Raw genomic sequence first — 26,383 nt, forward strand, 5'->3', positions numbered from 1 at the left:
TGGAAATGGCAGTTCACTTGAAGGACTTTGAAAATTTGCAGGTTTGCAGCACAAAGATCACCCAAATGGTTATTTGGTGCTGTTTTGAATACATCTACGCAACCCATTGCTTTAGATAAATGCAAAGATGGATTTGGAGTCAAATATAGTTATGTCCTTACACATGTTCACAAAGTGTTCCATTTTTTTACCAGGCCTCCGTCCTATATTTTGCTTCAGTGACTACGTTGCTTTAAGCCCATATTATAGATTTATGTTCCTCTTATTTATTAAAGGTGATATATTTTGTCCTGATTGATATATGTGGTTCTAGACTTCTCCATGCCTGTTCATCAATGTTATGTGACCATTCTTGCAACTGGAAAATTAAAGTTTATTTAGCAAGTTGTTAATCGCCCTCATGTCAAGATCTTTGCAAGAGATCTTGTATACGGTGATCTTGTATACTGCATTTAAGATTCAGATTCCTGGTCTTTTCAACCAATATTAACTGTCCTGAAACGAAAAGGTGCTTATGTGTGTATACCCACCGTAAGTGCAGGATCTCTGCAAATCCGATATGATTCGGAGAATGTTATTCATTAGATTTGATCTCTGTTCGTTCTCTAGTATGCTGCCCGTGGAAGGATACGCTGAATCAATATACGTCAAGTCAGACAGAAACATTCCTAGAATGAAAAAAGAATAAAAGAACAGGTAAAAAAAAAGATCAAAATGGTGTACCATACCCAGAACACATAGCCCGCTTCCTTCATGCTGTCATCCTGCTAGGAGTCAAGGGTATTTAGAGCAACCTTAAATGGACACGGATGATCTAACTAAAGCATTATTTGAAAATCAGATATTCATGACCAAACTCAAAAGGTTCCTTTTTTGTGTGAAAAAGCCAGAACTTAGAAACCCAAAACAGGAGAAAAACACAAAAGATTAAGATTTCATTGAATGCATGACGCAACTATCTGTGTGAAGACTACTTGGTTATTACAGCCTATTTTCTTGAGGGTCTTCTTGGCCAAAATAGACCAACACAGAAGAAAAAAAAAAAAAAAGTAAAACACATCGCGTGTCCATTACTTGCATTTACTTTGCTCAATTTCAAGCAGATTTTTTAATTCTCTGGCCTCATCTGTTCTCTCTGGATCTACAGGAGTGGATATCCTCTGTCCAGCCTTTCCAGCCCAAGGCCATCCCTGCATTGCTCCATGGTTCTTTTTGACAGACTTGGAACAGAGCGAAGATCCTTTGTCTCTCTTTACATAAATGTTAACATTTAGAACCAAACCCAGGAGTAGCTTCCCATCATCTTAAAAAAGGGAGATTCACAGCACTGAGCTGATGTGTCTTTCCTTCTGTTTCCTTTGCTCAATATTTCTTTCACATGCTAGTGGCTTAGATTAAGTACAGATGTAGGAAGTTATCACACAAAAGACATGGCAACCACGACTTTCTCGGGGATATGTGGTATACTCAAATCTGTGTACATACACACATTCCTGAACAGCAAACAGACCAAACCTTGTCTTCAGGATTCCACAAACAGTGCTGCCATGTTAGACAGGATTTCACCAAAGTGGCCTTAAACAGTAAAACTTGAACACATTCATTGAAGAAATATACGATTGGCATAAGTTTTCTTCAGTCACCATGAGCAAGTATTATTTGATAATTGCAGACATTAGTTGTGGAGATGTCTTTTGGGAATCATTGAAAATGATTTATTAAACATTTTTCTCTTTAGTTAATGAATTAGGTGCTGTGAATACTTAGGAAACTATTTCCCTGGCTTATTTTGTGGTTTTACAGTGGTCTTTTGGTGAAGATTTAGGTTTAGACTTTTTTCTTTGAAGTGGGCTGATTTAAAAGTTGTGATTGGAAACTGTCAATCTGATCTGGCAACCTAAACCACAAACTCAACACTATCTGACAAGAATCTGAGCCTGAGAGAAAAGTTGATGGCAGGAGTAGCTGCCACCAGCCCTTGGGAGAGGGAGACACAGCTGTAAGGTAGAAAGTGAAAGATGGGGGAAAAAAAGAGGAAGAGAGGGATCCCGAAGGCTTAGCTGTTATTGCTGCTTTTCTTTCAGCATGTCAAGGATAACAACAGTTAGTCATACACAAATCCATGCTGACTAGAACACCCACAGACAGATGTGTGTCTTATAAGACTTGGGCTTAGCATACACGGAGATGCTTCATGGCTAAATGTACCATGTATGATGACCTATTCCCGAAGTATTAGAAGCTCCTCCACACTCCTCAGCTTTTTGCTAGTTGTCAAAAACGGAATCACATTTCAAAGCAAAAGTATCTGTCAATGACACACACACTTGGACATATTAAAACAAATGACAGTGCTGATAAGAGGTAAGCAGAGCCACATTGTTTCAATAAGAACACAGATCCCTGTTATCTGCATGCCTCTCTCCTATTCCCTCACATGCAACAGGAAGCTGCTCAAAACACCAGCAGCATGAAAATCAAATTCCCACTGCTGGAGAGGACAGCGAGGAGAAAAAAAAAAAGAAAAACTAAAAATCTGCTTTTGGAAGTTCTTCCAAGGGCATCCTGATGAAAATAATGAAGTAAGATGGAATCAAAGCACATTGCTGGGTACTATAGACTTAATAAACAGTGTTCTGAAAAACAAACGGGTTAAGATATGTCTTCCTTTTTTACCTCTGCATTCTAAATATCCCAACACGTTGAGGATTGGAAACATAATGACGCAGCTCTGTTACTCTTAATTTTTCACATTTTTCTGCCAATTCTCCCTCGTCAGTGTGACATCAGTAGTAGGCAGGGCTACTCCAAAGAAAACAGAGGAAAAGAGGGCAATCTCCTACTCCCACACCCTTATCCTCCTCCTCCTCCCCTCTCTTCCTTCTTCCCTCCCTCCCCCAGTCTCCCCCATCCTTTGTGGAAAAACTCAAGGCATCAGTCGTCAGAGTTCATTCTGATGAAGTGGCCAGCTTTTGAACTTTGTTCCAGCCACAGCTCAAGGACAGCTGAGTTCACAGAGAGAAGCAGATCTTTGGGAAGCGGGCCTTGATATGGAAAGGGAAGGGAAGAAATAAGAGACACTCTATTGTGATTTTTAGCTGCAGGACAGAAGGAGAGAGTGGTGGGGAGCATTTCAAAGTGGAGACAGAAGACTGGAGAAACAAGGACAGAGTGATGACTCCTGAGCACTGCAGCTCGGTGAAGACACAATACAACACACACGTGCAACTATAACTGAAGGACATAACCTGATTGCCGCTCACAAAAAAGGTAAAGTTCATTCTATTTGGTTGTGAGTGTGTTTGAAAGCAAGATTGTGTTTGTTAAGGTGTGTATCTAGGCACCAGTAACAGCTCTGGCTCAGAGGGTAGAGAGGTTAGAACGTTTCGTAACTTGAAGCTCCAGCTACAGACAGAAACATTTAGCCATGCTTCTTTGGCTTTCCTCTGGAGTCTACTGAGGATCTCTGACAAACTGTGTGTAGCATGCTGAGAACAGTATCATGTGTACACATTGAACACATGTGACTTAGATGAGATCTAGTGTGGTATGTGAGGTTGCATTATGAAGCAGGCTGCTTTGTCCTTTACGTAGAGTGATATGACTGAAACAATCGCTACAATTGGGAAAGTTCGAGGACAAAGTGAAAAAAGTTGGGAAAAATCTCATGTCTATATGATCTTCTAATTGTGAAAAACATTTTTCTTCTGATACTGAAACCCCACCTGCATAAAAACAGAGTACAATTGGTAAAAATATAGGAAGTAAAGAATTGCCACACCAGAGCTACAACACAATCTGATTGGATGAGGAGATGTGAGATCTGTAGCCAGCATTGTTTATTTTTTCTTTGCTTTCACTTTCCATTATATAACAAGACTTGAATCCTGCCCCTAAACAGGGGGAAGGAGATAATACAGTAACATCAGGGTTACCAAAAACTCTAAGAGATTTCTTTTGTCACATAGGCTCAGGAACATATTGAGGTCACGTACGTACGTGCGCGCACACACACACACACACACACACACACACACACACACACACACACACACACACACACACACACACACACACACACACACACACACACACACACACACACACACACACACACACACACACACACACACACACACACACACACACACACACACACACACAAAGTTTGTTAGCTCCTTTAAAAGCATTGGGCTTTCAGAGAACACAAGTCCCTTCACAGGAGAATATTGATTGTACAATGCAATTCAAGCTGAACCAAATCCTCCACCTTAATAGACCTGATGGACAAAGATGCTTCGGTCACAACCATGCCATGATAGTGAGTGCTTTGAACTGTAATAACAACAATGTGGTGTGCGCCTCTGTATCACAGGCTCACAATTATCTTCAAATGTTTTCACTTACATTCTGAACTCCTGGTGGGATCCATGGAAAATATTCGTCTCAGTTTAAAGCCACATCTGTGAACGACCACGAGACAGAGGACAGTACTGGACACATGCGCACACAAGCAGACACACACACACACACACACACACACACACACACACACCTTCCAAAAGCCTGCGCTTGAAGTAAAATGAGAGAATGGCAAAGGCCAAGAAAACATTTCTTGGGCTTGCTAGTTTTTGTTTTTTTCTCCATAAAGTAATAAATCACGATACCAATACTTCCAATACCTCAGTCTGGAAAAAAGAATGAAACTTGAAAAAGAGACAGAGAGAGGGAGGGAGCAGCTGTCTGAGTAATATCCAGAACATTCTGTGCTGCTGCAATTGGACCTCAAGTTCACTTGAAACTCTGGTGTTTTAGTAGAGACCAGGGACAAAGCTAGAAATGAGTCTTTTATACCAATCCATTACTAAACTAATTTCTTAACCATCATCCAGGACTGTAAATCACAATATAAAGCCTCTGATTCCTTTCCTGTTTAAAAGTTTTAAAACTCCCCCGATAAGCCAAAAATGAGCAGGCAGTGCGTAGAAAGCTGTCAGAGCAAGTTACGGGCCTCCCTTGTGTCAAAGACCATTGTAACCCAGCAGGGGATTGATAGCTCACTCAACCAGCACCTGAAAACTGCTGTTTTGGGCAGTGGGTATGTGGCCAATCAGTTTGTCTTGAGGCTGTGTGCAGGGCCTTTATAGAGACAGCAGAAGGAAAAAAAAAAAAAAAAAACCCAGCCGATCTTATCAGCAAAGTGAGCCTCATATAGAAGCAGGTACACAGATATAATCTCAGACACATTATACCTGAAAGATGAAGAGGAACGTCACAATGCCGTGTGTATAGGGGAGGGCAAATTCTTAGGAAATCTTTGTTTATTGTGACACAGTGGAGCTCATTTTGAGCCCTCTAATGAAAGCGCAGACACAGCTTAACAGAAAGGTCATCATAGGGAGGAAGAGGTCATCCAGAGGGTCAGAAGAAACACACAAGAGAAGGAGAGGCATCAACCGAAGTAGACCCATTGGTCAGTTGGTGTGCATGCTGTGTGTAAATGTATTTGTTCTTTCTTGTTGACTCAACTAATAGAAAACATGTGCAGTCTGAGGTATGGACTTAAGGTGAGCTCTGAGTCAGAGTAGAAAGAAAACCAAAAGAGAAAAAAAAAGCATGAGAGGCTGTGAATCGTTTCCTAAATCAGCCACACAGCATTTTAATTTTCCTTGCTCCTGGACCTCCACTCTCCCCTGATCCCCCTCCAGCTCTTCTCTAATGAAACTGCAAGAAATCCAAGCTGCTGCAGATGCAAATTCCAGGTGTCGCTTAACCATGTTCATTCAATCAAAGAGGAAGCCCACCTGAATGGGCAAAGATGCAGCTAGGCTGTTAAATTACTACGGTAAAAGTTGGTTCAATATGAAATCAATGTCAGAATTTTTATGAAAGAAATATTACCCATATGCATGACTGCACATTATAGTATGTTCAAAAGTATACTAAGATGAGGATGTTTGTGGTAAGACTTTGGTACATGAGGGAGGGGGTAATTGAAGACTTAAGAGCCATTGTCGTGATGACGTGTGACTAAGGAAAGAGTGGGCCTTATATGAACTCTGTCCCTGTAGGTTCCCCCAAACGAGAGATGTGAATGTTTGTGCATTTTAGTCTGAGTAGTGTGCGAAAAAAAAGGAGGAGGGGGATAATTTTTCCACAAAGACCAATTGATTGCAAGAGCAGATGAGTGGGGGCGAGCTTGAGAAGGGGTGGGACTGCACCCTAATCTCACATATAGACCTTTGACCCAAACATCAACCAACATGTTTAGAGTTTCACAACAGAAAAAGGAAAACAGATGGGGGCTGTTGGGCCTCATAGATTTCGGGGGCCCCCTCCTGAGTAATATGTATCATGAAAGGAGACACCTCAGTAGCTAGAAAGTTGAAGGTGACAGCCCCTTTAGGAGTCTTTAGTGGTACTGACTAATGTATTCAGAATCACACCGCTTGATGTAAAATATCATCATTTTCAAACACATATCTCATTTTTAGTAAAGCATTGTTAATAGGATCTTACATACACAACCAAAGCATGCCAATCGTTTTAAGAGTTCAAATGTTTTGTTGTGTTGTTTTCTTCATGCAGTCCTAATAAGTGTATTTATTATTGTTTCTTTGTTTTTCTTTACTTGTTTCAAAATGTCAACTGCCATGCATCATAGCAGGAGATGTCAATAAACTCACATCCTTGTTAGTGCCTCCCTCAGTTTTTCAGCCCCAAATTTCTTTTTAAGACAGGTTACTAAAACGTTTCTGCTCATGACTCTATAGGAAGGCTTGACAATTTAATTCTTTTGAGGGATAGAGTGAATGTGCGGTCATGTAACTCAGCCCTGGTGACGAAACAGTGGCTAGTGACTTGGTGTATAAATGAAAGGCTGGAAGGAGTTTGTGGTTTGGAGCGGGCCAAGCTCTACATGTTGAGCAGTACAGTTGTTTATTATTGTGGGGTCCTCCCTTGCACTACACATCCTCTCATCCACATCACTCATCCCTTTTTTTCTGTAGTAACTGATGACTATATTGGTGATTTTAAGGTATGGTGGTTCTGTAAGTTGGCAAAATTGATGAACAGATGGGATTCTGAGGAACACTGCAAAAAATAACAAACATCATTCCCCTGTTTGCTGAAATTAAACACACAAGACATCAAGTCTGGGAAAAATATATGATTCAAGCATCTCTATTGTCCCTTGCAGGGAGACTGGTTGCAAGCCAAGATATTCAAAAACATATCAATGTCTCGAACAGCAGGAGGGACACCGACCTTGACTTTATGTATACAGATTACAACGTACAACTGAATTGGCCCTTCATCATTAACCATATTCCATGTGTCTTTTTCCAGTGTGAGCACAATGTACCAGTAAAGACAAAAACTCTAAAGTTTGATTTTTCTGCCTTGACTGTTATATTGTTGGGTAAAATATATAGTAATATTTGCTTTACCCAAAATTATGAATGAAATGGATAGCTAGTGGAAGTACATTTTCATGACCTTGGAGCTGATCATTCCTGGGTTGATTCCTGTGCTTCCCCTAGCCTGCCTAAGTGTTCTTGAGCAAGCCACTCAACTGTGCCACCTGACTAGGTGGCGACCTTTTGCTCATTGTTCATCTATGATGGGTTTAATGCAGTGGTCAAATTCAACTGGAGTTGTGCTGCATGTATAACTGAATATGACGAATGAAGTTATTTCTATACAATGCCACGTTGTTTTTGGTGATCTTGTGTTCAGAACTTGATTGTGGGGTAAAACAAAAAATTTTAACTTTGGTATTGAGACAATCTAAGCTCAGTATTTCAACCATCTATTTCTTGTCATCTGTTGTTACTCTTGTATTACCCCATTTGTGAAATCTACCGATATAACTGCTAATGATAATAGGCCTAAAATTAGCACATTTCTCAAATTCATCCAGTCAGTCTTTCCAGGGGTCAATCTTTTTTAAACAGTTCATTGACAGGCTGTTTGCTTTGGCTTATGTATTTGTGTTTAAACAAGATCTTTGACAACGCATTCAACATATTCTCTGGCCAAAAGACTGACATATGGTTGCCTGTCACTATTTACGCCGTAAACTTAAGAGGCAAAATAATATTTTCCTGTCTTGTAAAAATGTAAGCAGTTGTCTTGCCTAATGTGTTATTTGGCCATTTCCTCCGTCACACAGGGTTGCAGGATTATTTGCCCCCATATTACAAACAATTATCATTTGTTTACAAAAAAGCTCATTCTCGAACAATCACAAGATCCCACTAAAGTTAGTTACACAGCTTTATCAAGGCAATAATTGAGTGTGTGCTAGTGTGTGCACGCATATGTCATAAAAAGGAGCCCTATGAACATAGGGCAGTCCAGTAAGCTGTCATCAGGCCATCATAGTCTTCAATTATTTGAGAGGAATTCAAACAAACCCAGGGCTTCAGAAAAACACATACGTCATTGTTAAGACAAAGAGATGCATTCAGTACAACCCAGCAGAGTTGTTCCTCTCAAACAGAAGAGTCTTAACCTCTAATGACACCATAAACAAAATGGTCCGAAGAGCACTTTGTAGACCACATAACTCTGCCAAGGTTCATTTGGAAAAAAAAATGACAGTTTCTATTACTGTTTAATTAATTGGCCACAACATTTACAATATTCTTTCTTGATTCCTTTTTCAACAAAGTTTAGTGAAATGATGCCCATAAACACTGATAAAAAATTTGGCCTTTGAACTGTTGTCAAAACCTCATAGTCGCCTCCATTAAAAATTTAAGTGCCAAACGAATAAAACAACACGATTAAGATATAAAGCAATATGGAATATTTTGAATCATTTCCTGAAAAGTGAAGGCTTTTGAAATTTCTTTGGGGTAGGTAATAATAAAATAAGCAACAGGATTAGGTAAGTAACAGTTGCAAGTTTGAAATCAGAAAATGACACTTTAACAACCTGAAACCTTAAATTATGATGTCATGTCTAATTGAAAATGATTTACAGTTGGGACAAAATTAGTGTTGTTTAAGGGCAAAGGAAGTAATTTACACGTGAGCACGGTCTGTCACTGTTTCTATAACAGCCATGGATATAAATTACCTTAAGCCACAGAAGAGAAAGACACAGAGAGTGACAGAGCGTGAGGACTGTTAATAACCAATAGGAGTGGGGGGAGGGAGACCCAGCAGTACACAAAGGAAGACTTTTGAAGCCTACACTGTTGCCAAAATAGTAGACGGAGTCAGACGCCTACTACACCTACTTTTTTCTGCAATGTTCCTCTGGCTTCACAGGGAATCTAAAAGCTATTTATCGCATTGGATAATCCAAAAAATAATCGATAAAATACTATAATCATTTGGGGGAAAATTGTTTCCCAATGTTTTCCAATTTGTCATTCCAAATGACATTTGCTTTCAGATCTCTCTGAAATGCCTTGCTTGAGTGATTTAGCTACCAAAAACCAAACAAAAGTGGGAGGGCTTCAGAAAAAAAGCAAAACATTCAAACAGAAGAGGGGTTTCGACATACAAGAAAGTAATTATATGGGAAAAACATCCTGAGAAAAGAGCACAAATCTGTCAAAAAGGCGAACAGTAGTATTAGATCAATGAGAAGTTCTGGCTCCTGTTTTGTCCATGCAGCCCAGTCAGGAAGGGAAAAGGGCCATGACCCAGTTAAAGCCATTCGTAGCACCTTGTAATTTTAATTCACCTTTGTCTGTACATTCTCTTTAAATCTTCCAGCCTGCCCTCTTCTCCCACCATTGTTTAGTGACTGTAGGGTCACACAGGCCAGCTCTACTCCACTTTTGGCTAATCCGATTGATTAAACTACCCTCGTTCTTCAACTGAGGGACTTCACATTGTAGTTTCAGCTAAATAAAACACTGAATCATTCAAAGGAACCGTGATCGTTCATGCTGACACACAAACCCTCAGAAATAAACACTTCCATGTTTAAGAATGGACTGTCTATGTTCAAACTGTTTTCTGTCTATCAGTGTACAAAACAGCTGAATTACTTTAACGATCGGGTATAAGGAATTTCATAGTTAAGTTACTTTGGTATACAAGAGGTGCCCAAGTCTCTGAAGATTCTTGATCATCCACGTCAAAGTCATCACTGATAAATCTGATCTTGACAGAAAGACTTGAATCAAGTCGAAGTTGCCAATTCTGTGCAGCTCTAAATGTAAATGTCTGTAAACTAACAGTGAAAACCTTGGCAGGGTACGTGTATTTAAGAACTGATAATGCTGATGCAACTGTGAAAGTCATTAGGGTTCTCCAGTATGATTCGCAAGGCTGCAATACCTGGTTATGCTGTCAGACACAAGCGTCTGGAAAAACACACAACCTTGAAAATGAATTTCTCTGAATAGACATGCACACATGGTATTCCATCATACCATTGGGTATTAACTTTAAAAAATACTGTGAGCATACACACGTGTAACAGATACACAGCATTCACTGTAATCCTGACCCTTCGTTCCAAGTGAAATATTAGACATAATTCCAGAAGAACCACAATGGCATCATATAAGAGATGCATGGTGCCCGAGTGTCAGGAGTTAGAACTTAATGAAGTGGCACTGAGTTAAGGCTCATATAAGAGTGATGAAGTGGATTAGAAAGACTAGACAGCTTTGGGCTTGCATGAGCCCGGGACAGCGTGTACATCTGTATCTGACTGTGTCTGTGCTTGTCATCCATTGATGAGAAACAGAATTAGACCCAACAGAGATGAGAACAAGGTGAACGTGTCAGAAGTAAGCACTGGAAATAGCTGGGAGGGAGGAAACCCCACACATATTGTGCTCTTGCCTTTGTTTGGGCAAGAAAAAATATAAAGAGAAAATTTCAAGAATCAAAGGATCCCTGTTGAAATGTATGGCGATATAGGCTGACCAGGTGCAGCATGCATTGACTGGTGAGCAACAGAGGAAGTCTATTTTAAAGGCAGTACATCTTTTTTGAGTATGTGAATAAAAATGTGTAATACTTAGATTGCACCAGCAGGAATTTTCAAAAAATGGGTATGGTTGAAAACTATATTAGGGCATATAGTATTCATGAAAAGATACATGTATAGGTAGCAAACAGTCCAGCATGAAATGAGATCCCCAACAGATAAACAGCATATCTGTCAGTAGGGAATTTAACACAGACAAAAAGCAGGCCTCTTCCTGTTGGCTGGACATCAAATATGTTCTTTCAGTCTTTCTACAGAAACAAAACTATGTGGACCCATAAACAAACAATGATACCGCTGCACACTGACCACCTTTTCTAGGCCAGCACACATTGTCTTAGGACATTTGAAAAGAGCTGACAAGCATTTCGTTAAAAGCTTTTGGTAGTAATTACCTCAGTCTTGAAAAAACACGCAATCAACACAGCAGCTGTTTGCATTCCATTTGTGAGCCTTCGTAAACAAAGAGGCTGTTTTAAAGGAGTGACTTCTAAAGGCCTTGTGTTCTTGCAGGGAGGCCTGGAGGGACCTGGAGGTACCACTAAAAGCTGTCCATCAATCTATCTGAGCTGCCAGCAGCAATGCAAGGGCTGATCTGGAGCTTGTGTGCCCTTCTCTGCCTCTCCCTCTGGGATGAGAGTCACTGCATGAGCTCCAGGGAAGCACAGAGGACCAAAGATGCATCATTCCACAGACATAAAAGAGCTACTCTGGATCCTGATGCCAAAAAGTGTTCCTATACCTTCTTAGTACCTGAGCAAAAAATAACAGGTTGGACAAAATTATCAGTCATGATATCCGTTTCATTATATGGTTGTCATAAGTAGTCCATGATTTCACCATCGCCTGCCTTGACAAATATAAACACCCTTGTGGTTGAATAACTGTTATCTGTTGCCAGGTCCAATCTGTGCCAGAACCAGTGGCCCCGAGCCAGACAAGGACAGAGTGACCCGTATGGACATTGCAGATATGCGTGAGGTGCTGAACAAACAGCGGCGTGAGATTGAGACTCTGCAGCTGGTGGTAGATGTAGACGGTAACTTGGTGAATGAGATGAAACTGTTGAGGAAAGAAAGTAGAAACATGAACTCTAGAGTGACGCAACTCTATATGCAGCTGTTGCATGAAATCATCCGAAAAAGAGACAACTCTCTCGAGCTGGCACAGCTTGAGAACCGTGTCCTCAATGTGACCTCTGAGATGATGCGCCTAGCTTCAAGGTACAAGGAACTGGAGGCTCGCTTTGCTATAATGGCCGGGGTGGTCAACAATCAGTCCATTCTCATCTCTGCACTGGAGGAACAGTGTCTGAGGACCCTGGGACGCAGTGAGCTCCCTGCAGTCCCCCCACTGGTTCAGGTGGTACCACAGAACATACCAGTAAACAGCCGGTTCACCAATGAAATACAGAGGGACCATAACAACCGTCCCTTTTCACGAGGATCACGTATGAACTCCCCCACTGCAAGCCCGTTTGTGCCTCCCCCACCACAGGGAACGCTCACCTCAGACGGTATGTATCACAGTCAACAGTGACTGAAAGCAATACTTTCTGATGTAAGTGCTTTCCAAGCCCAACAAAATACGCTTAATAATTTCACGACTGTTTACGGTTTTAAGTAGACTGCCATTAAAATGTAATTTCTCGCAACAATTGGTATAAGTGAGGCAGAATTGGTTCATTCTTGGATTTCAAGAGCCAGTGAAATCATGCATTCCAATAAATCCCAATTGGCTGCTCTATTGAGCATATGTACTTAATTAGTAGGATTTAGGTTACGGAAATATATTTTTGCTGTAAAACTCTGGTCCCTGGCCAGTCTTTGAGGGTGTTCAAATTAAAGAGATGAGAAGAGGGGTGTCCCTCAACAAAAGGCAGAGCTTCAAGGCTACTTGAAAAAAACTGATACAAATATTAGGGTTTGAATGTGTTCTGAAAAGGCTGTTGTATTATGGCTGGTGATAATACTAACCCAGGAGTTGTCGCAGACTCAGATTCGCAAGTTACATGTTCATACATAAAAGATAAAGAATAAAAAGGCCAAAAAATAAACATTAGATTACGATGTGGGGAGTAATTTAATGATTCGAAATTAAATTGGACACTAAAAACATATAATCTCTCAACACTTAGCATGGTCCATCACTAATAAGCAGCTAGTAAGTCCCTGTTTGCCACAATGGTAAGCCAGTTGCCTTTACCATTTAGTATATGTTATCCAAGGAGGAGAGGAACTGGAATTCGAATGTTGCTTTAAAAAAAACTATTGCAACTACATTTTGCTCCTTGCTGCATTGCTAGTAAATATTAACAATTTGTAAAGAAAAACTAATTGAATTGGAACAGGATGAGGCAATTCAATTCTCCTGCATTTCCTGCTGTATACTACTGTTGACAGCAAAGGCTATAAAATAAGTGAATAGCTGGTGATGAGCAAGAGGGTAATTTAAAATCTGTTGCACAGAAAATAATACTTTTCATTAAAGTGACATGGACTATTTGGATTGTTAGACAGAGAATATATCTACTTTGCTATATTTTTAATATAGTAATTACCTGAAGGAATTCTGCACTGTGAGCTCTTGCATGTACCAAAGTGAGCTACAGGTCCCTCAGTGTGAAAAGTTTACATTTAGACCAGCTAGAAAACGTGGCTGAATTCCAACGTCTTAATGGTACTCATGCTTGTCCAGTCCGCTTGTGATAGGATCAACTTTGACATGTTCATGCAAAGATTATTGAAAATGCAAGAACATGGAAGAAGTGGTAGAATGTGGGGAGGCGAACTGGCAAGATTTGCCCAAGTATAGCTAAACACTTTACAAACAGGTATGATTCTTCTCAAAAAGATTCATAACTGTGCATAGTACTGTTTTACTATTTGTCAAACACCTGTTGACCAATATCTTTAGTAGTGGAATTAGTAAATCAGAGGTTATTGAAATTGACGATTCAAATTCAGTTACCTTTCAGTTTAAAATGTCTTGTCCATATTTTTGCTAATAAATTCAGGCTGCTGAGGAGATACTTACAGAATATAATTTCTCTGTCTGTTGGTGAAATAAAGCTTACATCCATGACAGCCTAGGTTTGTTAATTATCAGGAGAAATGACTGAAATACAGGCCTGGATCATATTTTTCAATGGAGGTCAATAAATTTGTTTTGAAATCACTGGAGAGCATCATCACAGAGAGGTCTTTAGAAAGTATATGTGATCACAAGAAGGAGGTTTAAATATCAACGCCTGGGCTTTACGCCGTTCCTCCATGTACTCCCATACTCAATTGACAAAGTCATTTTCGAAAACTTATAAACCCTGAAGGCCCACACAGAATGCATATGTTCATTGTGGTTATGGTACTAACAAAAGAGAAAATAAAGAGTTAACAAGCTTCATCTTTCTGGGCAGCGAGTTTAAGGTTGTAGAAGAGGCATGTTTGCTAACTCTAGATTACAGGAAGCTTTGATGGCCAGAGCAAAATAAAATGTTTTACAAGGTAGCCACAATAATTTCTCCCACAAAATGAGATTTAAGCAGACAATATTTTCTTTCTTTCTCCTTCTTCATCTCTTGCACAATATTACCCGACCCCAGAATGTTGCTGATGATGATGACTTTAGCATGTATAAAGAAAGGCGACTGAGCTTTAAATGGAATTACCATTCAATATTCTGATGTTAGGACCCGTGAGAATTCAATAGTGAAACAAGTGAAAAACATGTCTTTAATCGGGGCACTTATTCTAATCCTTATAACATGTCAGAAACATTTCAAGTCTTGAGGTATAAAGTGTGTGTGGTGGGAGAGCTATGTTCTAACCTCATTTTGGCGCTTATGTTTTGTAAATACACTGTGTATAGTTAATTGTGATGTTATAGGAGCCATAAGTTATTGAAAAAACATCCGCTTCAAGGGGGAATTAACTGAATAAGTTAATTATTAATGTTTTTTTTTCCTCACAGTCAATACATTTTATCTCCCTAATTTGCCTAAAATTAATTTTTAACCCTCAGGACCCTTCAAGGACTGCTATCAAGTGAGGCAAGCAGGTCACACCACCAGTGGGATTTACCTGCTTAAGGCAGATGGCACTGACAGGCTCATCCAAGCCTGGTGTGAACATGGTCTTGACAATGGTGGATGGACAGTGTTGCAAAGGAGGAGAGATGGCTCAGTTAATTTCTTTCGGAACTGGGAAAACTACAAAGTAAGTACCATTCACATACAGTAATACAGAATTGAGGGTAAGAGCAGGTTCAGCCTGTAACTCAGTTCATATTCAATAGATTCAAATTCTGAAGCTCTTGTCTGCACCTGAATTCATAGTCAAGCAAAGAGGAGTATTTTATCCTTGATTTTACTATATCTATATTCATTAACCGTCCGCTGTCATTCACTTAATTCATAAAACTATTTGTAATTGTGACTGTCAGCATAGTTCAACATCTCCAGAATAGGAGTTCTGACTAGACGTTACATACAGGGCAACAACGCTTTTTGAAATGACAATGTCTTGTCTTCAAAAAAAAAAAAAAAAAAAAAACACATTTACTGAACAAAGTTGACTTGAGAACACTGCATGCTGGATGAAGATTGAACCCTGACTATTATGTTTCATGAGACAGCTGTCAAGCCTGAAGTTGATTGCAACCAGAAAACGGCAACAAAAAGTAAATCAATAAATAGTAAAATTAACTTGTAGCATGAGAAGGAACCTTAGTCACACCAGATTTACATGACCTACAGTTAGCAGTTCATTTAGAGGCCACAGAGTAAGCAGCTGTTCCAAACAGCTTAATGATGGATTGAAATCCCAGCCAGGGACTGCAGCCAGGAACCGACACACAGATACATGCAATCAGCGAGCACTGGCTGGCTGAGAAGGAAATGTAACTTTACTTTCAATCTCAAGCTTATTCTCTATATCTTTTTCTTCCTTTGCTCCAGCATTATGCAACTTCACAATTATCGAGCAAGTAAGAGTGACAGACACTGACCAAGGAAAAAAGATGTCACAAATCAGATAAAAGTTGACATGGATGCACAGTCTGTCAAACATGTGTGGTCTACTATTCTTTTTTTCTTCTGTGAAAGACAAAATTCCCCCAAAATACATTTTCAATTGAACACTGTTTAGTTTGGGGGCAAATGTATCTAACTTTCCATCCAACCATTTCTAAATAATCACTGCCTGTGCCATTGAAATCATATGTGAAAAACCACAGATGACAAATTTGACCATTTATCAATTCAACATTATTTTAGGCATCAGAACCTATTATGGTATCTTGCATAAAGATTAAACTCACCATGCTTTATGGTTTGTGTTTTTTGGCACCAAAGACCATGGAGTAAAAGAGCATATTTTTTTAGCTTCTGTATTCACTCTCAGGTCCATATTGCATTGTGCTGGTTTGCACTCTACTACAATTACCATTTAAATGTAGAACATGATTAAAATAAGTAACAAAACTACTATGGTGTGTGTCTCCCTACAGAAAGGCTTTGGAAACATTGACGGGGAGCACTGGCTTGGCCTTGACAATATCTACAACTTGGGGAAACAGGGAGACTATAAGCTGATGGTGGAGCTTGAGGACTGGACAGGAAAGAAGGTGTATGCTGAGTATAGCAGCTTTCACCTTGAGTCAGAAAGTGAAGGTTATCGTCTGAGGCTCGGCACCTACCAAGGAAATGCTGGTGATTCCTTCAGCAGCCACAATGGAAAACAATTCACCACCCTTGATCGTGATAAAGATGCCTTTTCTGGTAAGGGTTACAAGGTTTAATTCAAAGTAAACTTAGCTTCAGATAGAAGCTTTTCATTGATCTGATTTTCTCCCACTTTGTTCCTCTATCTGTCAGGTAATTGCGCCCACTTTCATAAGGGTGGCTGGTGGTACAATGCTTGTGGCCAGACCAACCTGAATGGCGTATGGTATAGCGGCGGAGTTTATCGCAGCAAATTTCAGGATGGAATCTTCTGGGCAGAATATGGAGGTGGTTTCTATTCCCTGAAGTCAGTACGCCTGATGATTCGACCGATTGACTGAAACTGCAGAGCGTGGTTCCCTTCAGAAGACCATTATAAGCGCGAGTCTCATTCCTTATTGGTATCAACACATAAAGAAAGATGAGGAAATCCTTCCATCATGGAGGAGGAAGAGATGATGGGAAAATTGTATGACAATACTGACTCCGCAGCGGATGGCTCCTCGGTTGAGATGAAGACTGTTGCCATTGCATTTTATGAGCAAATGCCTTGCTCTGCCTTTAAGACTGTCTAGCAAGCTCCCTGGGAAAATTCAATATTTCTCTCAAGCCTTCTTCTTTTTACTTTCGGCCGTTCCCCTCAGGGGTCAGCAAAGCAATTCACCAGCACCAATCCACCCCTTTCCTCTGCTCTCTCTTGAGTATTACTCTCAAGCGTCCTATTCTATTCACTATTGTTGGAAGTATGTATGTAATAAAGGGAAATGATAATTTAGTAAAGACATGAGATTTCTTCTGAGCAGCTAATGGTCACTTATTGAAAGTAACACCTCCCACATAAAGGACAAGTGGAAATTTGGGAATGTTTGATCTTAAGGTCATTTAAGTAGCAAGTGTTGTCGCTCACAGTACTTGATTGTTTTGTATTATATTTCTCTGGGGCTCTGTGGACTTCTGGGGTTTCCCTAAACCCCAGCAGAAATGAACTACTACAACAATGTGCTTGCCAGAAACACATAAGGCTGAGCTGGCTTTAGTATGTAAATATCCTTGTCATAGTTAATTTAAGAGGTGTGAATCTACTCAGGCCAAATGTTCGCAGTGTTTTCATTCTGCCATTCTTTTGTTATTTATCACTGTATTTATAGAAGTTATAGTCATGCCCATTTTATACTTAGCCTTGTAATTGTAAAGTTGTAATAGATTTTTCTAATTTTAAAGCCAAATTACCAGAATAGGGCTGCAACAGTACACTGGGCTCAGGGTATACTGTGGTCTAAACCTTTACAATTATAATAAAAGACACATTAAGACAATCGAGAAAATGCAAGCTAAGACAGAATATTCACTTTCATTTGTACCTCTCATTTATTTTAGAAAAGGGGTTCAAGTTTAAATTAGGTCTTTGATCTACAATACTTCAGAGAGAATACTGTGTCATGTTAATGAACACAATATTTTTAAGACATTTTAACCTCGAAAAACTCGTACTGTTGCAACCCTTGATCAGAGACGAGATCAACAGCCAGAGAGGATGCCTGGATGAATGGAGCGAAGGTGACATGCATTGCAACTTTTCATTGTTTTTGGAAAATTAAATTCCTTTGTCTATACAGATCTGTCATTTACTCTTAACTCCAAGAAAACAATGTTTAAGTTTTTGGTAAACAAAACAAAAAAGTACAGTAAAAATATTGTGATCACAAAAAGGAACTGCAAATAAACCCACTGTGATTCTCAGAGGAAAAACACATTGAAGTGTTTCTAAAATTGGATGTAATACATGAACATGTAATATTTCCTCCTTAGAATGAACCCAAAAGTTGTGAATAAGCTACATTTTACCCTCTACTACCAAATGTAGGTAAATGGATGAATACTGTCAAAACATTGAAGAGCTTCATTGTGGGCACTTCTGAAACTAAACAACAGTACTTTTGGCCCAAGGGATTAGGGCAGGGTGTGTCTTGTCACACTGGAGCCATACATTTCTGCAGGCTTGTTTGTCTTTACATGATTGGCTTTTGAACAGCAACAAGTTAATCTCAGCATTCAACAGACTTTTCCTGTGGTGACCACAGACCGAAAGGCTGTGCCTGCCAAGCCGCCAAGCCTAATGACAGGGAACACACACATACATGCACAGGAGGCTACCCCCCCCACCACGCACACACACACATATAGAAAGAGAATATTAAAAAAAAAAAAAAAAAAAAGACTTTCAGCCAACCCAGCACTAACATATGCATGAGTGTGTACATGCAGGCGTGCACATATTAACAATATGGCTGTGTGAAGAGTTAAAACTTCAAAATGTAACATTTTCATTACATAAATTTTGCTTAAACACTTAGCCTACCATTGCTCATAATATTTTACTCTGGCTCTCGGTAGCTATGATATGAGTCTAATGGCGGAAAAGAAATTAAGACCGCAAAGAACATCATCATCAAATCAAAACAAGAACAGAAAAACAGAAAACCATAGCAGCAAAATTGTTTTCCAACTCATAAGGGGATTCCTGTCTGATGTAATCCAGTAGAGCCATGGTATAAATATTCAAGGCCAGGACTAAGAAATTTTACAATTTCTCAATGATTTATGTGTTTGTTCTCACTGAAAAGAACCTTGGATGCTTTATGCAAGTGTGACAAAATGATGTTCCACACATCTGTTGTTTGAGAAACAGAGCAAGGAAGAAAAGAGAAAAACGGGCAATAAATGACTCAGTGACTAATCCATGAGATAACTACAAAAAAGGACATCTCATTACCACTTTTTTGTAAACTGCTAAAAGAGAGGTATTTATAGGTTCGTAGAACTTCATAGAAAATAGGATAAATTGAAATTAGCTTGCCATAACCACAACACCTTGTCTGAGTGGACTTTGAACAAGGTCTTACACTGAAATGTAATCTGTAACAAGGAACCTTGCCGTTTGCACCCTAAAGAGGAAAAGAATCCTCATCGTGTAAATACGTTTACTCCCTTACACAGTGGGGAATACCTGATGAAGACGCAAACCACCACAAGTTTTGCTCTTCAGGGATGCTCAAACTTGCTTTATGCAGAAGGTTAAATGAAGGACAAAGAAAACTTTGTGTGTGTGTGTGTGTGTGTGTATGTGTGTGTGTGTGTGTGTGTGTGTGTGTGTTTGTTACCTAGGTATGGTATACATGAGACCATACTCTGGCTGCTTATGTAGTCTCTCAGTCGTTTGTAGTTGTCTTCTTTGGACATAAGGAAGTCAAGGCGATCGAAAGTAGCCTTGTCCTTACGGCTTAGTAACTGCATGGATATAGAAAAAAAGAATTTCAATGAATCTGACATTGATGGCAGGAAACTGGACAAAATGAGAACAGTCCATGAAATTACAGGATTCAGCATACTTTTCTCAACTTTCTCAACAGTTGTTGCAAGACTGTTTTCTGTGATGTCATCTCTTTGAAGCTTTTTCTATAAATACTGTAATTGTTGACTTTGTAAACCACTTGCTATTCAAAACTTTGAAAAAAAAAATCAAATTCAGCAATTAATTTCATATATGCTTGTATAATCAGGTGATTTTAAAAAACAATCAAAAGAATTTTATGAGTAGGTGTTTAGACATCTCTACATAGTCTATTTATTTGACCTATCAGGGCCAGTGCACAGACAAATGCAACTTTTCAAAGACAAACGAATCGTTAGTATATTCAATGTGTTTCCAACTGTCGACTACAAGACCCAGAGATGTTAGATCAATAACAGTGAGAGTACTTCTCTGCCTATTATTAGCTTGTGGACAATGCAGGACGCAAGACCACACACACCTATTTCTAAATGAGATTTCAAGTTATTTGTCGCAATGGCAAAGAAGGATTAAAATCTGCTAAGTTTTGAGACTGAAGAGCATGATTCTTTTAAAGAGCTGATTGAAATATTCAATTCATTGAAATTATACATCCCAGAGTATCGTGATGATGTTATTACAGGATAATAACTTAAAAGTCTTCTTCTACATTAGGATTTACAAGATGTTAAACAGGCCCTTGATGCAATGTTTTCAAGCCATTATAGTATTATATTTTTATCAAATCGATCACCCTGTATAAAATTTCATTGAGAATAAGAAAATGCCTTTATTTTAACATCCAGCCTTTATTGTTACATACAATAATGGCACAACATCAGTGAAATTTGACCATTGCATTTAACCAATCATGGAGTGATGGAGGAAGCAGGAATCGAACCAGGAATGTACAAGTAGCTGTTCTAGCTGTCTAAGCCAGCAAGATACAATTTGGGGGAAGGAAAACAACATAAAAAAGTACTCGTGTAATGCTTTAAAATGATGAAGGGATATAAATAAAATGTATCCGTTTTATCTTCCTTTTTCATGAAAGTGTGAAGTATGACATACATTGTCAGAGAGGTATGTAAATTTCTGTTTAGGACACAATTTAAAGATTGGTTAAGAAAATCCCTGGGGCTTTTGGCACCCAAATAGAAGCTGTTTCCACCATTACATCATTGCATCTACAAGCTATTATGTAAGTTTTTGTATTTTCAATGGGAGCTTTGAAACTCATTTTCCACTACAGTTTCAAAAGATGAGGTAGGATATTTCACTTCCTATGAAAAGTGTTCACCTCAATGATGTGTTGAAAATGTTCCTACTTCCTAAAATCTGTTAAAGTCTGCTTGGATATGGTGGGGAAAATTCAATAAAGAACTAAGACATGTGCAGCATCCGGACTGAGACACCCCAACACTAGCTGTCATGCCGGATAGTCAAGAGATATGTAAAACTTTTATTTTTATTTAACAAAATGGAGTGAATTTTAGTTTATCCAAACAGTCAGGAGTCAAGGAGATGCGTTTATTTTTCTGCCCTCTGCCATCCCTCCTGTCCTGTCACTTGTATGTTAGTTTTTGTTAGCCTTTGTTTGTCTGTCCAGTGTTTTGGTACAGATCTTCGGTTCATCCTTAATTATTGACAGCTCTCTACTAATAAATCTGCACTGCCTTCAAAAGTATGATAAATAGACTCACCGCCCATGTTTTGGTAAGTCTGAAAATGGGAGCGCTTAGCAGGCCTGAAACCACAGCCATGACCGCATGGAGGTTGTTCATCTCACACAGTTTCTATAATGAGTCAAGGCAAATAATTTAAATATTCAATTCAAAATTTCCTAAAAGCTGAACAGAAGTATCATGTTGTGTAGGGCCATGCATACCTTAGCAGTGCGGATATAAAGACTCAGCACCTCGGCTCGGATCTTTAACGTTTGTGCATGGAGAATCTCTCGAACCACCCAGAAACTTGTCTAGATAGGACACAAAAAAGTTAAGGCAAACTGACCAAAAACAGAGCTTCATCAGCCATACTTTACAATGTAATGAAGCAGAAACTTTATATTGCATGTTACATTGCAATGGGAATTTCAGAAACGCTGACAGAGAGACAGGAAGTTTTGCTTTGTTAAATCCCAGGCTTTGTATCCAGGGCCAAAGGACTGCCAACAGGCGACACTGGGCTGAGACTACAATGTGACAGGTCTGCTTACAAGATCGTTCCATAAGAGTGAAGTAGCTCAGGTATTAACTTTTGATGAAAATCTGTAATTATTCAGCTGACAACATAACAGTTACACAACTTCAGTCCAAATATGTGATCCGAAAAGGGAGTATGTGTTCAGAGTACTTGGCCAGACAGAGACTAATGTTGGAAATCAGTGTTTTTGGGGAGGATGCCAATAAGACAAATTGTGATTACACATAGTCAAGTCATTGAATCAATCAGTATTTAGACTCTCTGGAGAGAGGGAATGGAAAGCAGAGAAAAGTGAGGGAAAGAGAGAAGGTAATGGGAGGGGAAGTTGGCCTCAATGCCGTAGGGCTGTGGGGGTTTTTTCAAAGGCCACAGCTGTCTGCACATTGTGTTCCTGATAACACTGTCTCAGCCCGGCTGACCATCTTCAATATTATTTCTGGTATATATATTGTTTTATGTCATTAAGTAGAATTATCTTCTAACTTCTTTGAACAGTTAACGGTGAATCAACGTACTGACACCAATAACACCATCACCCTTTCACAGCATGTGTTTGAATCTGCTTTTGTGCTTTACCTCATTTTTAATGATGAAAAATTTTACAGGTGGCATTTTGGTTTTTTCTTGCAGCAATTCATTGTATTTGGTGTTGCAGTGAAGGTAAGGACTTAAGGCGAAATACAGCCATCAAGTGTCTTATGCTCACCGTGAAATTCAAAGCACACAACATACTGCTTTCAATCCATGCAGATACTGTTGATCCTAAAACTGTTGTTTATCAGGTAACAAATGCAATGTCAGTGGCACATGGTGTTGGGCTTCTGTAAGCAACTGGTCCAAACTAAATGTGCTTTGGTTTAAATTCTGCAAGCCTCTAGAATGTTTCAGATAATCCTTCACAAGATAATCCTTTATTGTTACACAACAAGGAAATTAATTCTGAATACATTCTTCCTTTAAATTTAGCCCGTGCTTAATTTCTCCTGTCTATAGGTGATTAAAATGATAAAAGGGGGTTTATGCTCAGCTTCACTTCCACTATTAATTCGCTGCATTAGACTTAAGACGGTGACAAAATGTGAAGAAGCAGATCTCTGCTGATGTTTTTCTTTTTTTGCAATCTAATTTCAATGCAAAATAACTACTATGAATTGATTTCAGATTTGGCCATCGAGTAGGATTAACACTCTTTTTTTCAATGGTCTATAATTTAGTTATGAGATAAGTCCAGACATAGCACGGCTGACATGCAATAATTAAGAGTATATGTTATGATCTGGTGTTATTCTATTGTGACGGCAATGTTTCGCTTCAGTGAGAGCATGTGACTTTATTGGGGGCAGATTGAAGAGACGGGGCTGTGCAGACCTGTGCTGCTTTTCTTGACAGATCTCACATTGTATCCTGAAGCAAAGATCATGTCTTTAGATCTGTGTTTATGAGTGTATCAAGTCCTCCAGATGGAGGTACCACTGCTTTGATAATCATAAATAAATGGAAGCAGGCAGATCCAGACATAAGCTGAAACTGTGGCTCAGTCGATTTAATGGTCTGAGCGTGAGGAAGAGATGGAATGAAGCTAAATATCTGGCCTGAGTTGGGGACTGCAGCTGTACAGATGGTATTGGTCAGCAGAAAGGGAATATGTGTGTATTCAGAATCCTATCCTTGGCATGTTTATATGGCAGTGAAAGGTTTGTAGATGCCTTGCGTTCAGAATGACCCAGAATGCATTGGACTTTTTTGCCCTTTTTGGCACGTAAGAAAAAACACTTCAGATAATCAAAGGGGATTTCAAAATCCATCCCTATACAAATATATTCATGTTTATTGTATTGTTAATTTATTTTATGTATCTTTTTTTAACCTGGTGTCTAATTTGCTAATAATGTTTCCAAAGAACTTAATACATGATGCAATGAACACATTAATAGGATGTGGGCAAAACAAAATACCTAATATACTGGGTTTCCCAGTGTGCAAGAATTGTAAGAGGAGGGATATAGCTAGATAGTGTGCTGCAGTTTTCAATTCACAACCCATTGTTCTGAAAACTAATTTTCCTTGACTCTTCATGGCTAATGAGTAGTTAACATCTTGAATCATCATTTGAGATCTACACAAGTTTCCACACCGGCACATTCTTGATGGGCCGTGCCATATTCATACTGGACAGCAGTAATGTGTCTAAAAGAAGCCTGAGAGAAACACTGGAATGGGATTTAAAACAAAAAGGTATGGCTGCGCTCTTCATCATAATCACATACTTCCTGTTGATGATTCTGAACAGCACTTTTAAAGCATACAGGACAAACTGTTGGATTTGTTCCTGCATGTGTGACAACATGCAGAAGCACATTAATGACTTTATGAATAGTATAAAAAGGAGAATGCTGAGAAACAACATTTTGCAAAATGACCAGGATACCATTTGTAATGGTATCATTTGTGGCATGGAGGAGGCATAGAGATTAGCAGGAGTGATTATGACAGTCAAGGCTTCAAAATCAAAAATGTCAGAGCAAGGGTGATGATTTGATACTTGAAAGTTTGACATTGGTTTCTAAAACACAACAGGGGTGGACTGTCTTCTGTCCCTGCTGCAAGCATAACTTAGGTAGCAGAAGGAGAGACAACATATGAATCGCACCTGGTTGAACCTGCGTGTGAAGGCCACAACATTTGGAGCGGAGCTGTGCTTTTCCTTCTTGTTCCAACCACAACTTGACAGCTCCTGAAAACACATGATTAGGAAAATTGATAGTGAGCCAGATTACTTTTTGTATACAGATTTGTTTTACTGAAAGCCCACTTAAAGGTCACTTAGTGGGAGTTGCAGGGGAGGCAAGGAGAGTAGTACGATAGGTGAGTAAAGCAAATTAAACGAGTGATGGCTGCGAAGAGACACAGGTGCAACTACTCGGGAGCATACACTTCCTCCAAAGGTACCTTTCACTATCTCAGTCCATCCCAGAATTACAATACGTGACAGCTCATTGCGGTTAGCCCAAAAAAAAAACCCACACACACCTGCAGATTTGCATTAAACTTTAAAGAAATAGTCGCTAATTCGTCTGGTCCTTTTTCGCTCCCATCTCAGCCTCTCAGAGGCTATTGTATTGTCAGACCTTCATGATATTGACAATTGCGATGGAAATTCTTAGTATAAGAGAAGTCCCTGCAATGTCCCTGCAGGTCTGCCAGCTGCCAGAGCGGAGAAAGGCCTACTCAGGACTCATTCCTACATTTTTAGGGTTCGAGAGTGTAAGATTTAAAAAAATCTGTGGACAAAGCTTGCACATCATGAACTTCTCCAGAAATGAACAGCTTATTTTATACTGTTTACAGAGCAGCATTATTTGTTTTCAAGACATGTTTTGGTCCAGCTGATGAATGGTGCAGCGCAATACTGACTTTTGTCAATCCAGTGCTGTTTTGGGTTTCTGTCAACTGTGTTATAGATAATGAAAGCTTAACTGTGTTCATCTGAAAGTTATCACTTAAACAAAATGGAACAATTAAAATCAGTCAATGTTTGATGCACTTCTTTCAGTTACGTACTGTTAAGTGGAGGCAGGAAAATTTTGCATATGCTACTAATACAATAGCTGGACAGTAAATCAGCAAAAAATTAGCAATAAAAACACAATAATTAATTCAAAACTGCCTCTCTTTAGATATATTTATATACAATGTGTTAATCAGCATCCACAATAACAAAGGTATTCAATTTTCAATAGACAAAAGTTTGCACAGCTAGAATTCTTCCAATTAAAAAGTTGTATACTTTGATTGGTAAATTACAATTTATTTCCAAAAACAGCCATCATCAATCTACAGAGGAATGCCAGAAAAATTAATAATTTTGTCTTCTCACAGATTAAAAGCAGTTATGTGGTTGCAGCACTCATAGTAGTTACAGTAAACATTTTATTTTATTGAAAGGAATAGTGGTGATTTGGGAACGTGAACACAGAAACATCCACCAACACATAAAGCAGCATTTCTTTTGGACCAGAATGGGCCAGTTTTGGCCAAGGCAGCAGTCCACAGTAGATGGAAAAAGAGACCACACAGAGCTCAGACCCCTCGTTTGTTCCTACACTCTGGGGGACACTGACGTAACAGTTTGATAAACTGTTGCACAAGCTCTCCTCCCGAT

At 39.2% G+C, this 26,383-nt stretch overlaps 2 protein-coding genes across 3 annotated transcripts in view; one reads left to right on the forward strand and one right to left on the reverse strand.

The window, feature by feature from the left end:
* Window positions 1-26,383, reverse strand: part of ralgps2 (Ral GEF with PH domain and SH3 binding motif 2) — a 70,631-nt gene that overhangs the window by 10,730 nt on the left and 33,518 nt on the right. For both annotated transcript variants that reach the window (XM_086161294.1, XM_086161291.1), the window contains exons 6-10: window positions 24,872-24,955; window positions 21,905-21,994; window positions 21,720-21,812; window positions 19,847-19,973; window positions 531-668 (exon numbers count right to left, since the gene is read on the reverse strand). In XM_086161294.1, the coding sequence (XP_086017420.1) occupies window positions 531-668; window positions 19,847-19,973; window positions 21,720-21,812; window positions 21,905-21,994; window positions 24,872-24,955 (532 nt within the window). The remainder of the gene's footprint in view (window positions 1-530; window positions 669-19,846; window positions 19,974-21,719; window positions 21,813-21,904; window positions 21,995-24,871; window positions 24,956-26,383) is intronic.
* angptl1a (angiopoietin-like 1a) lies at window positions 2,926-18,294 on the forward strand. Its single transcript, XM_086161295.1, has 6 exons — window positions 2,926-3,270; window positions 11,480-11,737; window positions 11,868-12,482; window positions 14,987-15,180; window positions 16,472-16,742; window positions 16,839-18,294. Exons 2-6 carry the CDS (start codon window positions 11,548-11,550, stop codon window positions 17,024-17,026), a joined length of 1,458 nt encoding a protein of 485 aa, XP_086017421.1. The 5' UTR covers window positions 2,926-3,270; window positions 11,480-11,547; the 3' UTR covers window positions 17,027-18,294.

Source organism: Fistularia commersonii, chromosome 16, assembly GCF_037954325.1.
Source record: "Fistularia commersonii isolate RoL2024-O1a breed Wild chromosome 16, RoL_Fcom_v1.0, whole genome shotgun sequence".
Taxonomy (NCBI): domain Eukaryota; kingdom Metazoa; phylum Chordata; class Actinopteri; order Syngnathiformes; family Fistulariidae; genus Fistularia; species Fistularia commersonii.